The sequence below is a fragment of the Antechinus flavipes genome, chromosome 4 (assembly GCF_016432865.1).
Source record: "Antechinus flavipes isolate AdamAnt ecotype Samford, QLD, Australia chromosome 4, AdamAnt_v2, whole genome shotgun sequence".
NCBI lineage: Eukaryota > Metazoa > Chordata > Mammalia > Dasyuromorphia > Dasyuridae > Antechinus > Antechinus flavipes.
The window spans coordinates 176409660-176424377 of record NC_067401.1 but is presented as its reverse complement, the minus strand read 5'-3'; the positions used below and the strand labels follow the sequence as shown (position 1 = coordinate 176424377).

General features: G+C 37.4%; 1 protein-coding gene across 1 annotated transcript in view; it reads right to left on the bottom strand.

Moving 5' to 3' along the window:
- The window catches only part of DNAH9 (dynein axonemal heavy chain 9), a 581066-nt gene that overhangs the window by 14678 nt on the left and 551670 nt on the right, over positions 1-14718 (bottom strand). Inside the window, exons 65-66 of the mRNA XM_051995550.1 lie at positions 14465-14656; positions 3839-4009 (exon numbers count right to left, since the gene is read on the bottom strand). Coding sequence (XP_051851510.1) covers positions 3839-4009; positions 14465-14656 — 363 coding nt within the window. The remainder of the gene's footprint in view (positions 1-3838; positions 4010-14464; positions 14657-14718) is intronic.

The window sequence follows — 14718 nt, the reverse complement described above, 5'->3', positions numbered from 1 at the left end:
GTGATACTGTGCATATAAAAGTCCCATGTAAGCCAAGAAGATAGAATAGGACTTGGGAAGGCATTAAAGATAGAAATGAGTGGAACCTCCCATTAGCAGTGGAGCTAGAAGCCAGCCAGGAGCAGTTTCAACAATGGTTTTCCTTCTCAGAGGACTAGGAGAGCTATAAAAACTGTTCTATGTTTTTGACAACTTTACAGAGTTAGATTTGTTAGGAATGTGAGAAAACTGAACTACCATTCCTCCACCTTCTTTTCATTAACAAGCTTTGGCTTGCATTTGATTCTCATGAGCTATTTTACTTTATATCAACTTCTGTTCTATAAAAATGCAGTCAATCCAGACATATTTTCTTGTGTTCCTTTGTAGTTTAAGTAAGTTAGCAAAACAGTTCTGCTAGTTTTGATATTGATTAGGAAATTTCTTTCTGGTTGCAAGGCTGACCTAATCCATGGTTAGAGACATAAATTAGAAGTTATTTATGAAGTATTTTTAGTAGTTACAAACTCCTCAAAGCAGAGGGTTCAAGACCTGTCACTCTCTAAGACTAATGAACCTGATTTTCATTGTGATTATCTGGCATTTTAAATACTAATAAGGACACTCTGACCTAGCAGTTCTTTAGGGGCAGCTAAATGGCACAGTACATAAAGTGCTGGGCTTGGAGTCAGGAAGACTTATTTATCTTCCTGAGTTCAAATGTAGTCTCATGCTGGGTTTGTGACCTTGGGCAAGTCACTATGTTTGCCTCAGTTTCGTCATTTGTAAAATGACTTAGAGAAGAAAATAGCAAACTACTCCAGTATCTTTACCAAGAAAACCTCCAAATTATAAGGCCACAAAGAATTGGATACAATGCAACAAGCACCTAGCAGTTTTATTGCTAGGACAGTTATTCTAAGAATGTTGTTAAAAGGGAAGAAAAAGTCTCTGAAATATTTATAATTGCCCTATTATTTAAAAAACAAACAAACAAAAAACCTGGGGCAGCTAGGTGATGTTGTGGATAGATCATCAGCGCTGAAGTCAGGAAGACCTGAGTTCAAATCAGGCCGACGACACTTAACACTTCCTAGCTGTAGGACCCTGGGCAAGTCCCTTAACTAGTATTCTCTCCAAAATGTAATGTTCTCTGTTGAGGTTTTTCTGGGGTCTCTGGAGGCAGGCTTTGTTTCACTTCTTTGTTGAGGTTTTTCTGGGGTCTCTGGAGGCAGGCTTTGTTTCATTCAGTAATCACCACAAGTATAGCCAGGTGATGGCTCCTTAACATGTCCAAATCCTTTATTGTCTCTTTCAAAGTCTTGTCTCCTTTTCTGGGGCCCGGTTAGCTTTCTTTGAGGCTTATCTCTTTCCTTGGTTCTGTGGGCTTGAGCTCCTGTCTTCTTCTCTGCCTTCTGAATCTCTTTGAATGTCTCTGAATCCAAAGGTTTGTATTTCAGCCTCCAGCCACCACAAAGATGGAAGATGGAATGAATCTGTTAGCCTCTGAGAGCTTCTAGTGCGCCTGCCTTTTTTTGTCCCTGAGAGCTTCTCACTTAAATGTTCCACACTGAGTATACACCAATCATTATATCATTAGGAAACCATTATTTGTTGTAGAATTAAATCAATGCTAAACTAGATTTAACCAGTGTCTCCTCAATTCCCCTTAGTACCCTTGTTTCAAGTTCTGGCCCACAACATCTCCTTGTAGGATTAAATCAATCATACTGAACCATGCTAAATTAGATAACTATTGTCTCTATCAGTTCTACTGACTTAATACCTTTGTTTCAAATTCAGAGTTCTGGCCCATAACACTTAACCTTAATTGTCTCAGGGAAAAAAAAAAAAAAAAACAGAAACAACTCACTTATTCATCTGTTGGGGGTAAATAGTGAAATAAAACTGTGGCATATAGGTATAATGGGGTATTACTGTATAGTTAAAACAAATGAAAATATACACTATGTGTAAATTCATATAAAGAGATAAAAAAGAAGGCAGAATTAGAACATATAAAGACTATAATTATGCTTAAATGGGTCACAAGGCTATATAGTTCTCTGAATGCCTCAGAAATCTCTTCAACCTGTAAAATCACTTCAGTCCTGGAACTCACACTTTACTAATATTTCTGCTTCTAGGATTCTCCCATTTTATTGGAGAATGGGGTCATTCTCCTGGAACCTCCATTTAAGGAAGTACCCAAGTTCCATTCCCAAAAGACCATTTAGCCTCTTTGATTCCCATCAGATAGCATTTCCTTGCCTCTCATGGGACCGTGTCAAAGTACCTTCTTCTCTCCCTTCCCCTCCCCTTGCTTCAGCTTCCTTTTACAAATTATCTTCTACTTTAGAATGCAAACTCCTTGATAGGCTGTGTGGTGTTTTTCTTCTTTAATGTAATAAGATCGTTCTCTCTGCAGGAGAGGGCAGGTTTCTCTGGGGAGGTTTTCTGGAGGCAGCCTTAGTATCAGTTCAGATCAATAATTACCCCAAATGCAGCCAGCTGGTAAAAATACAAATGTTTATTTCTCCTTCCAAGTCTTGTCTCTTTCCTTGGGTAGCTAGATTCTTAGAGGTCTATCTTTCTGCTCGGTTCCAAGAGCTCCCTCCGAATGTCTCCAAATCCAAAAGTTTTATCCTTCAGCCTCTGCCTCTGCTTTCTTCAGCCTCCAGCCAGCACAAAGATGGAATGAATCTCTTGTCTCCTTCACTTGGGGCTCAGCTAGTTTTCTGTCGAGTCTTTCAGACCAGCTTGGTCTCAGTGGGGGAAGTGCAGGAGCCCAGCCACCACAGTGGTGTGAGACGAAGATGAATCTGGTTGTGTCTCTGAGAGACCCTTCTCAATCTTCCCCTGAACTCTTGATTCGTAGCTTCTTCCTCTGAAAAACTCTTCTGACTGGCCCCTTTGAAGCTCTGTTTATTTGAGAGAGAGGAATTGTGGGATGCGAGAGAGAGGGATTATGGGTTTTCTCCCATAGTGCTCTCTGGCCCTAAGAGCTTCAAGGGAGGTGTGAATTCACAAAGTTACAAAGTTTACTTTGTGAATCTCCCATACTTGTGAACTCCAATGAGCAAAGGTGTGAACACAGGCATTGTATTAATTAGTTCTACTTAGTACCTTGTTTCAGGTTCTGGCCCAAAACATCTTCTTGTAAGATCAGATCAATAATCTATCAACTCTAATGAGTTAGCAGTTTGTAAAGATTCCAACAAGGCTGGACTATCTTTTTTCCTTATGTACATATATTCCCAGATTTTAGAACATAATAAGCACTAATAAATACTGTCTGATTGATTCTTTTATGTGTTCCCTTCAATAATGAAGATGACAGTCCATCCATGTTTGCCCAGACAGTGCAACTATATCTTCCATAAGTTCTATACAGTGGGTCCACTCAACGTGCTGGGAGAAATTATATATCAAACAATCAAGAGATTAAAGGTGAATAACAAAAATATTTTGTTAAAGCTGATTTTGCTACAGAATTCATTTCTATATTGTTTGTTTTCTATTTGTTGAGAATGTCATAAAATTTGACACAAATAATTACAAAAAATAAGTTCTAGATTGGGAGTAGGAAAAAAAGCCTATGTTGACTGGGTTGTGACAAGTGAACAAAGGGGAGAATGTGTGAATAGGCTTAGCGGACACTAGTCCGTGTGTTTAGGGTCTGAGTAAGCAATAGATATAAATTGTGTACAAAAATATTTTATACTGTAAGGCTAATCAGTTGTATACCTTAGAAAGAATTATATCCAGAATCAAACTTTCTATTTCAATCATTCATTATACCACCAAATAAATTTACTCAATTCCTAGCAAGAAAACAGAGTTGCTTCCCATCATTTACCTTTTCTTCTCTTGTGACCCCTCCTCCATTTCCATCCTGGCTGTCTCGAGGCTGCATCTCTAGCACTGTGTGGAAGAGCTTTTCTGAGGTCTGGGTCAAAAAGCCAATCTCAGCATTGGGGTGGAGCCCATACAGGTATGGTGACTCTGTAGGTAGCATGTCATCAATGTACTGAAAGAGAAGGATATATTCATGAAACCAAGGATATGCCCTTTTTCCCCCCAAGTGATTTGACTTTTTTTTTAATAATAATTTATTGATAGAACCCATGTTCTGTAATTTTTTTTACAGCATTATCCCTTGTACTCACTTCTGTGTGATTTGACTTTTGAAAAGAAATTAAAAAGTCCAAACAGTTTATGAGAAGTGTACTATGTTTTAGGTAGATAAGTGCTTTCATTAAGCCAAAGAATGTCCTCTGGGAAAACAGAACAATGCATAACTATATATTGGGTACTTATGCTCTAGCTTTTCTCTATTTGCCAATCAGTTACATGTACTGAAATGCCTTCTAAATCCTATCTCCATTAGTATCTCCAAATTTTGTTCTCTTATTTGTCTTCATATTCCTACAATAGGCATTCTAACTTAGCTAATATTCTTCAAATCGATTATATTAATTACTTACAATCAATCACATTAATAAGCATCTATAAAGTATTTGCTTTATGCATTATACTGTGCTAGGCACTGAAATAGAAAGAGAAATAATAGAATTTATATTCTAAGAAGGAGATAATCAAATTATATATATATATATATATATATGTAAAATGTGTTTGTGAATACACAGACACATACACATGTATACAAAAGCCTAAGCTCTTGGCAACTGGTCTCATCACTTCTTTCAAATAGAAAGAAAAGAAATGGAAGCAATGTCAGATTTTGTAGATTTGGGCTCAAGAATGAAATCTGTGACAGTAAGAATTAGACAAAAAGAAAAACTGGATGCTGCAGAACCAATGCTTTCAAATTGTGGTTCTAGAAAAGACTTTTGAGATTCCCTTGAGCAGCAAGGAATCAGTAAATACTGTTAGAATCCTTACAAAGTGTTAACTCATTAGAGTTGATAGAGACAATAATTATCTAATTTAGCATGGTTCAGTATGATTGATCTGATCTTACAAGGAAATGTTATGGGCCAGAACTTGAAACAAGGTACTAAGTAGAACTGATAGAAACAATGCTTGTGTTCACACCTTTAGAGAGCTCATATAAGCAAGAAGCTCTTAGGGCCAAAGAGCACTCTGGGAGAGACAGAAACCCACAATCCCACTCTCTCAGAGGAGGAGTCAACCTTTAAGAGATCATATATAAGAAGCTGACAGAGGCTCAGTCAGAAGTTCAGTTGAAAAGATTGAGAGGGGGCACTCTGGGACAGACACAGAGCACTCTGGGAGGAAGCCCACAAGCCCACTCTCAGAGGTGGAGTCACATTCATTCCAACTTTCACCTTTGTGCTGGCTGGAGATATTTTGGAAGAAGAGAAGCCGAAGCTGGCAGAGGCAAAAGATTAGCGGCAAGAGCTCTTGGAACCAAGCAGAGAGATAGGCCTCTAAGAAAGCTAACCGGGCCTAAGGAAAAAGATAAGAAATAAACGTTTGGATTTTATCAGCTGGCTGCATTTGGAGTATTATTACTCTGAGCTGAAACTAAGGCTGCCTCCAGAAAACCTCCCCCAGAAGCTCTCCCAGAAAACCATTATATTTTAAAGAAGAGAACACCACATTCTTCCTTCCTTCCTATCTTTCCTTCCTTTCCCTTCCCTTCCCTTCCTTTTCCTTTTCCTTTTTCTTTCCCTTTTCTTTCTCTTTCTCTTTCCTTTCCCTTTCCCTTTCCTTTTCCCTTTTCCTTTTGCTTTCTTTTCCCTTTCCCTTTCCTTTTCCCTTTTCCTTTCCTTTTCCCTTTTCCTTTTCCTTTCCTTTTCCCTTTTCCTTTTGCTTTCTTTTCCCTTTCCCTTTCCCTTTCCCTTCCTTCCTTCTTTCCTCCCTCCCTCCCTCCCTCTCTTTCTCTCTCTTTCTTTCTTCCTTCCCTCCTTTCTTTCTCTTTCTCTCTTTCTTCCTTTCTCTCTCTCTCTCTCTTTCACTGAGGCAATTGGGGTTAGGTGACTTGCCCAGGGTCACACAGCTAGGAGGTGTTAAGTGTCTGAGGTCAGATTTGAACTCAGGTACTCCTGACTTCAGGGCTGGTGCACTAGCCACACTGCACCACCTAGCTGCATATACATTTCTTTATGAATCATGTTGGGAGAAAAAAATCAGAACAAAAGGGAAAAACCACAAATGAAAGTAAAAAAAAAAAAACCCACAGAAAAAGTGCACATAGCTTGTGTTGATTTACATTCAATCTCCACATTTTCTTTCTGAATATGGATGGTGTTTTCTATCCAAAGTTTCTTATCCAAAGTGGGCTTGCCTTGGATCACTAAACTACTAAGAACCAAGTCTTTCATAGTTGATCATGGCATAATCTTGTTACTGTGTATAATGTATTCCTGGTTCAACTTGTTTCACTCAGCATCAGTTCAAGTAAATATTTCCAGGCTTTTCTAAAATCAACTTGTTCAGCATGTTTTATAGAAAAATAATATTTCATTGCTTTCATATACCATAACTTATTCAGCTCTTCTCCAATCGATGGGCATCTACTCATTTTCTAATTCTTTGCCACCACAAAAAAGCTGCTACAAACAGCATTTTTGCACATATGTGTCCTTTCCCCTTCTTTATGATTTCCTTGGGATACAGACTCAGTAGTTTAATAATTCTTTGGACATAGTTCTAAAATGCTCTCCAGAATGGTTGATCATTTCACAACTCCATTATTAGTGTCCCAGTTTTTCCACATCCTCTCCAATATTTGTCATTATCTTTTCCTGTCATCTTAATCAACCTGAGAGATGTGAGGTGGTACCTCAGAATTATTTTAATTTGCATTTCTCTCAATAGTGATCAAGAACATTTTTTCAATATGACTATAGCTGGCTTTAATTTCCTCATCTGAATATTGTCTGTTCATATCCTTTGATCATTTATCAATTGGGAAATGACTTGTATTCTTACAAATTTGACAGAGTTCCTTATATATTTTAGAAATGAAAACTTTGTCAGAAACACTGACTAAAATTTTCCCCAGATTTGTATTTCCCTTTTAATCTTATTTGTGTTGCTTTTGTTTTGCAAATTTTAAAAAAAGTTAATATAATCAAAGTTATCCATTTTGCCTTTCATAATGTTGTCTAGTTCTTCTTTGGTGACAAATTCCTCCCACCTCCAAAGATTTGATAGGTAAACTATCCCTTGTTCTTCTAGTTTGCTTATGGTATCAGCCTTTCCCAAATTGTATATTCATTTTGATTTTATTTTGGTCTGGGATGTGAGATATAGGGCTATGCTGAGTTTCTAACATATTTTCCAGTTTTCCCAGCAATTTTTGTCAAATAGTGCATTTTTATCCCTAGAAGCTGTTTTTTTTTTTTTTTTAGTTTTTCTAGTTTTACCTCTAGAAGCTAGAGTTTGGGGGTTTATCAAATATTATATTGCAATATTTATTGATTATTGTGTCATGTGTATTTAACCTATTCCACTGATCCTTCACTCTATTTCTTAGCCAGCACCAATGGTTTTGAGGACTGCTAGGCCACTATCCTTTGTATTTTTTTTCCCATTAATTCCCTTGAAATTCTTGTCAAGCTAAGTTTTTCTTAAGTGAGCAATGCAAAGAAATAGAAGAAAACAATAGAATGTGAAAGAGAAGAGATCTCTTCAAGAAAATTAGAGAGTTCCATGATAAAAGATCAAAATTGTAGGGATCTCACAGGAGAAGAGATTAAGAAGAAAAGGTAAGAATACACAAAAGAACAATACAAAAAGATCTTTGTGTGATTAAACAGCTGTGAATGACTTACCTATTTTTTGCAATACAAAGATCCAAGACAATCCCAAAGAACTCATGATGAAAAATGCTATCCACATCCAAAGAAAGATCTGATGGTGTCTGAATACAGACTGAAGTGTACAGTTTTTCCACTTTTGTTCCTTTTTCCTTTTTTCTTTGAATTTTCTTCTACAAAATGACTAATACAGAACTATGTTTTATTTGATTACACATGTATGATGTATATCAAATTGCTTTCCCTCTCAGGGATAGGGAAGAAGAGGGAAGGAAGGATAAATTTGAACACAAAGCTTGAATTTTTTTTTTAAATATGCAATTTGGATAAAAATGAAATATTATTTACTTATTAAAAAAGGAAAGAAAGTTATTCACATCACCAAAAAACACAAGGGTATGGTTACTGATCATTTCTGGAGAATGAAATCACATGGACCTTAGGAATCATGCTAAAAATAAGACTAATGAAGGGATGAAATTGAAATCCTAGATGATAAAGCTTTAAATGTCCTGCACTCAGTATGTTAGCTAATTTGGAAACTCAACAGCGGACACTGGTTTGGAAAAGATCATTTTATGTCTTAATCCTAAAGAAGGACAATGGCAAGGAATGTTCAAATTATTAAACAATTTCTCTCATTTCATATGTCAGCAAAATTATGCTTTTGATTGTGTGAGCTACACCAGCAATATGTGAATCAAGTAATCCTGGAAGAGAGCAGTTAGATTTTCAAAAAGGCAGAGGAACTAGACATCAAATTGCTTGAGTGCTATTCACTGGATTATAGAGAAAGTAAGGGAGGTTCCAGAAAATACACACCCACACACACACACACACATATTACCTACTTCTGTTTCATAGATTCCACTATCACCTTTGACTATGTGGATCACAACAAACTGGCAAGTACTCAAAGAAATGCCAGATCATCTTACTTGTTTCCTAAGGTACCTATATGCAGACCAAGAAGCAACAGTTAGAACTGAACGTGGAATAACAATTGATAGATTTAATATTGGAAAAGTAGTACAACAAGACTGTGGTGTTTTCTTCTTTTGTATAATATATGATCATTTTCTCTGTGAGCAGGTTTCTTGGGGAGGTTTTCTGGAGGCAGCCTTAATTTCAGTTCAGATCAATAATCACTTCAAATGCAGCCAGCTGATAAAATCCAAACATTTATTTTCTTCTTCTAAATCTTATCTCTTTCCTTGGGTCCCGTTAGCTTTCTTAGAGGACTCACTCCCTCCTTGGTTCCAAGAGCTCTTGCAGCTTGTCCTTTGTTGCCTCCAGCTCCCTCTGAATCTTGGTTCTACTCCTCCGAATCCTTTGTTCTGCCCGACTGCAGTCTCTAGCTTGTCAATCTTCTCAACTGAACTGACTTCACTGACTCAGCTCCTTTTTATGCTCTCTCAAAGGTTAACTCCTCCTTCGAGAGTGGGATTATGGGAGGTGTGAATTCACAAAGTTACAAAGCTAACTTTATATATCTCCCATACTTGTGAACAATTGTGAACCTTCCAAACTTGTGAACTAATGTGTGTGAGCTAATGTGTGAACTCTCAAAGGTGCAAACCCAAACACACAAGCATTGCTTCTATCAATTCCATTGAGTTATCACCTTTTTTCAAGTTCTGGCTCATAACATCTCCCTGTAGGATCAGATCAATCTAATGCCAAATTAGATAATTATTGTCTCTATCAATTCTAATGACTTAATACTTTGTAAGGATTCCAACACAAGACTGTATATTGTTACCTCATTTATTTCACTTATAGGCAGAGTAAATCATGTAAAAAAACCTGGTATGTACTGTCCCACAAAAATATATATTGTCATGGGAAGAAAGTAAGTTCATATCCCATGAGTTCTGGGTTCATGCTGTTGAACTTAAAATCAGTCTTGGCACCATAGCTCAGTACCTAATTCATCCTAGTTATTTTATGAGTTATGTCAGCCCTGGAACCCAAACCTCTTCAGCACTCTCTGCTCCTGGGGTTCTACTCCAGGGTGGGAAAGGGTAGAAGTTAAACAGTGGAGAGTTTCTCCCACATTCTTCATTCAACAAGAGGATCAAGACTAGTTGCTTCCTCATCTCCTACTCAACTGCACTCCTCTGGGCTTCATCATACCCCCTACACTAGGCATCTTCTTATGGTTCAACTTCTCTACCATTAGATTGTGAGCTTCTTGAATGCAGTGACTATCTTTTTTCTTTCTTGGTTTGGTATAGTGCTAACACAAGTCATTTAATAAATGGTTATTATTATTATTAAATTATTATTATTATTATTCAATAACCATTTATTGAATGATGAATATTATTTTAGTGGCACAAACCATGTCTCCTATATTTTTGTCGTCTCATAGGATGGTATAAGGCAAAAAATAAGGAAGCATGTATCAAAAACTTGTTGATTGACATTAAAACACATCAGAACTCTGGATAATGTAGTAATTGTCAGTGAAGTGTCAGGGATTTCATGCATTCCTCCCAGTAGAAAGATGGTGTAAATAATGGATGCAGAATGAAGTATTTTATGACATTACCAAGGCAATAATTGTTTTGCTTGATTCTTAATTTTCTGGTTGTAGAAGTGTTCTATTGAGATGAGGATGCCGGGGGACTTCTGGCCAAGATGGCAGAGAGGAGGCACACAGCTGTGTAAGCTCTGCATTTTCTCGCACTATCCATTTCATTACAAGCCTCTGAATTGATGCTTGACTGAAAAAACCCCACAAATAGTTATCAAGAAAAGCCATCCTTGAGATTCGCCAAGAAAGGTCTGTTTTTGGATCAGGCGCAGGGTGCGGGCAGGCAGCTGAGAGCACGGCAGGCAGCTCACAGCTGAGCAGACTGGAGAGGGGGTGGGGTGTGATCGCAGCCATCTCGGCGGGGAGAGCTTTGCTACAGGATTGGATACTTTGCCCTGGCAGCAAGCTAGCAGCCCAGCAGAGAAGCTAAAAACACCGGGGTGAAGAATACAACCCCAAACAGCTGGAGTCTCTCGGACCCGGCCACCCCTCCCCCACAGTGTCTCAGCACGCTCTCGGAGTCTCAGAGTGCAGGCTCAGCACAGTCCTGCTAGTGCCTCGCTGCTGCCCCCACAGTCTGTAGAGGAAGCTCGGTAACACCGCCCAGCCTCTCCCCCCAAAAAGCAGACTCCAATCAGGGGTGATTTCTTTTTTTCTTTTTGCTGGTTTGTCTTTGATTCTTTGACATAAAGAGCAAAAAATTGAAGAGGACTTTAATCTTTGACAGCTTCCTATATGGATAGAGAGCAGACTCCAAATCCTGAGGAGAGTAAAAACAGACAGTTTCCAGGTGAATCCCCAAAGGAGGAGATCATCTGTTCCTCAGCAGAGATGAACCTCATAGAAGTAATTAAAAAGGCTCTCACAAGGGAGCTAGAAAAAAAATGGGAAAAGGAGAGGGAGGCTTGGCAAGAGAGTCTGGAGAAGTCATCCCACTCATTTAAAGAGAGACTGGATAAAGAAATAAAATCCTTGAAAAATAGGATTAGTGAACTGGAAACAGAAAACAGCTCTCTAAAAAACAAAATTGGCAAAATGGAAAAAAAATTCCACAGAACAAAAGAACTCAATGGGACAATTAGAAAAAGATTTTAAAAGAGTGAGTGAAGAAAACACTTCATTAAAAATCAGAATTGAACAATTGGAATTGAATGACTTGAGGAGACAAGAAGAATCAATCAAGCAAATCCAAAAAAATCAAACAATGGAAAAGAATGTGAAATACCTTCTGGAGAAGACAACAGACCTGGAAAACAGATCCAGAAGAGACAATCTGAGAATCATTGGACTCCCAGAAAAGTATGATGAAAAAAAGAGCCTGGACACTATTTTCCAGGAAATTATCAAAGAGAACTGCCCAGAAGTCATAGGACCAGAGGATAAAATAGACATTGAAAGAATTCATCGATCACCCACTGAAAGGGATCCTAAAATCAAACACCAAGGAATATAGTGGCCAAATGCCAGAACCCTCAGACAAAGGAAAAAATATTGCAAGCGGCTAGAAAAACCCAATTCAAGTATCGAGGAACCACAATAAGGATCACCCAGGATCTAGCAGCATCCACATTAAAGGATCGAAGGACCTGGAATATGATATTCCAAAAGGCTAAAGAACTTGGTATGCAACCAAAAATAACTTACCCAGCTAAAATAAGCATCTTTTTCCAGGGAAGAAGATGGACATTCAACGAAGTAAGTGAATTTCACATATTTTTGATGAAAAAGCCAGAACTTAACAAAAAGTTTGATCTACAAATATAGAACTCAAGAGAAATCTAAAAAGGTAAAGATTAATCTTGGGAACTATATTTTGGCTATAAAGATGTATAAAGAATAATGTATACCTTGTTCTAGAAACTAGATGCGGAAAGGACATTGTACCAGAAAAGGGGTAAAGTGGGAGTACTACATCTCATGAAGAGGCAAAGGAAACCTATTATATCTGAGAGAAAGAATGGAGGGGGATGAATATAGTGGGTATCTTACTGCCTTCAGAATTGGCTTTAAGAGAAAAATTTTAGACATATTCAATTTATGGTGAAACTTCTACCTCATTGAAAAGTGAAAAGGGAAAAGTGAAAAGGGAAGGAATAAGCTAAGCGGAAGGGAATACGGAAACTGGGAGGGAAAGGGGTAAGATAGGGGGAGGAAATCTAAGGCGGGGGGAGGGATACTAAAAAGGGAGGGGTGTGAGAAGCAAGTGGTGCTCACAAGCTTAATACTGGGAAGAGGGGTAAGGGGGAAAGAAGGGAGAAAAGCATAAACAGGGGTTAACAAGATGGCAAGTAATACAGAATCGGTCATGTTAACCATAAATGTGAACGAGGTAAACTCCCCCATAAAGAGGAAGCAGTTAGCAGAATGGATTAAAAGCCAGAATCCTACAATATGTTGTTTACAGGAAACACACCTGAAGCGGGGAGATACATGCAGGTTAAAGGTAAAAGGTTGGAGCAAAATCTACTATGCTTCAGGTGAAGTCAAAAAAGCAGGGGTAGCCATTCTGATCTCAGATCAAGCTAAAGCAAAAATTGATCTAATTAAAAAAGATAAGGAAGGGCACTATATCTTGCTAAAGGGTAGCATGGATAATGAAGCAATATCACTATTAAACATATACGCGCCAAGTGGTGTAGCATCTAATTTCTTAAAAGAGAAATTAAGAGAGCTGCAAGAAGAAATAGACAGCAAAACTATAATAGTGGAAGATCTCAACCTTGCACTCTCAGAATTAGATAAATCAAACCACAAAATAAATAAGAAAGAAGTCAAAGAGATAAATAGAATACTAGAAAAGTTAGATATGATAGATCTCTGGAGAAAATGCAATGGAGACAGAAAGGAGTACACTTTCTTTTCAGCAGTTCATGGAATCTATACAAAAATTGACCATATATTAGGACATAAAAACCTCAAATTCAAATGTAGTAAGGCAGAAATAGTAAATGCATCCTTTTCAGACCACAATGCAATGAAACTTACATTCAACAAAAAGCCACGGGAAAGTAGACCAAAAAATAATTGGAAACTAAATAATTTTATACTAAAGAATGATTGGGTGAAACAGCAAATCATAGACATAATTAATAATTTCACCTAAGAAAACGATAATAATGAGACATCATGCCAAAATGTATGGGATACAGCCAAAGCGGTAATAAGGGGAAATTTCATATCTCTAGAAGACTATTTGCATAAAATAGAGAAAGAGAAAGTCAATGAATTGGGCTTGCAACTAAAAATGCTAGAAAAGAGATGAGGATGCCATTGGAAATTAATAAAGATGAAAGAAAAGGACATAGGTAAAATATTTATACAAAATGCCTTTTGATTTCTGAGTAATAAATTGAAATAGGAAATTTCCCTCATCAGATTAACTTGATTACCTATTTTCTCTTCAAGAAAAATTAGGCTTAGAGTACATAAGGAATCCAGGTGTTTCTCAGAAGCCTCTAAGATGATGCTGTTCATTGCCTATCCTCTAGTTGGTGATGTGAAACTCAAATGCAAATGAAGGGCCACTTATCTGTACATAAGGATCCTTGTAGGACAAATCATTTTTGTGTGTATCTAATCTAAATTGATTTAAAATTTATTTTATTTTCCTTTATATAATTCAGTCTCTTTTTGTCCACAGATACTATTTTTTAGAGTTCAGTCATTTTTGCAGTGATCAGCAAGCATTAGCATGGGTAGAAGGTCCACAAAATATTGGTCTATTGAAAAGTTTGAGGATCATCATTATTATGAATTTAGTAGAAGTGAGCTAAATTTTTTATTGGGGATTTACATCTACTATGTCTTAGTCATTTTAAAAATTAAAGCAATGAAATGCATTTCTCTGATATATTTGTGAATGAGAACATATACATTAAGAACAGAAATCCATGTGATAAAAATGAACCAACTTAAGATTAAGAACGAAATATAAAGTTAGGAATTCAATAAGGTTTCTTAAGCAGGAAAAGAGAACTCTTGAGAAACATTCCAGCATGGCTGTTCCAAAATGACTTTGAAAGTACTGCTGGAACATCCTAAAAGCATTATATTTTCCAGAGTATTTTAGGCTGGAGAGAACTTTAGAAACTTTTTAATCTTACCTCCAACTACTTTACTGTAAGGCAGAGGAAACAAACCCAGGGATATTAAGTTCACATAGCACAGCCAGGACTGGAAATGGGGAGATTACCTGGTGATAACTATTGTAGTCCATATTGCCTGGAAGTGGGAATCCTGGAGCCAGAAACATTTCTCCTTCTAACATTTCTGGTTTAATGAATTCCTCTAGGTATGTTCTGCAGAGCCTCCTGTCCCAGTCATCTGTGATGTGGCCTCCATACATAATCTCACCAAAGAGATACCGCAAATCATCATAAGGTACCTGAGAAGTAGTGAAGATGATTTCAGAGGGGAAGAGTGAAATTATTCACCATAGGAATTAAT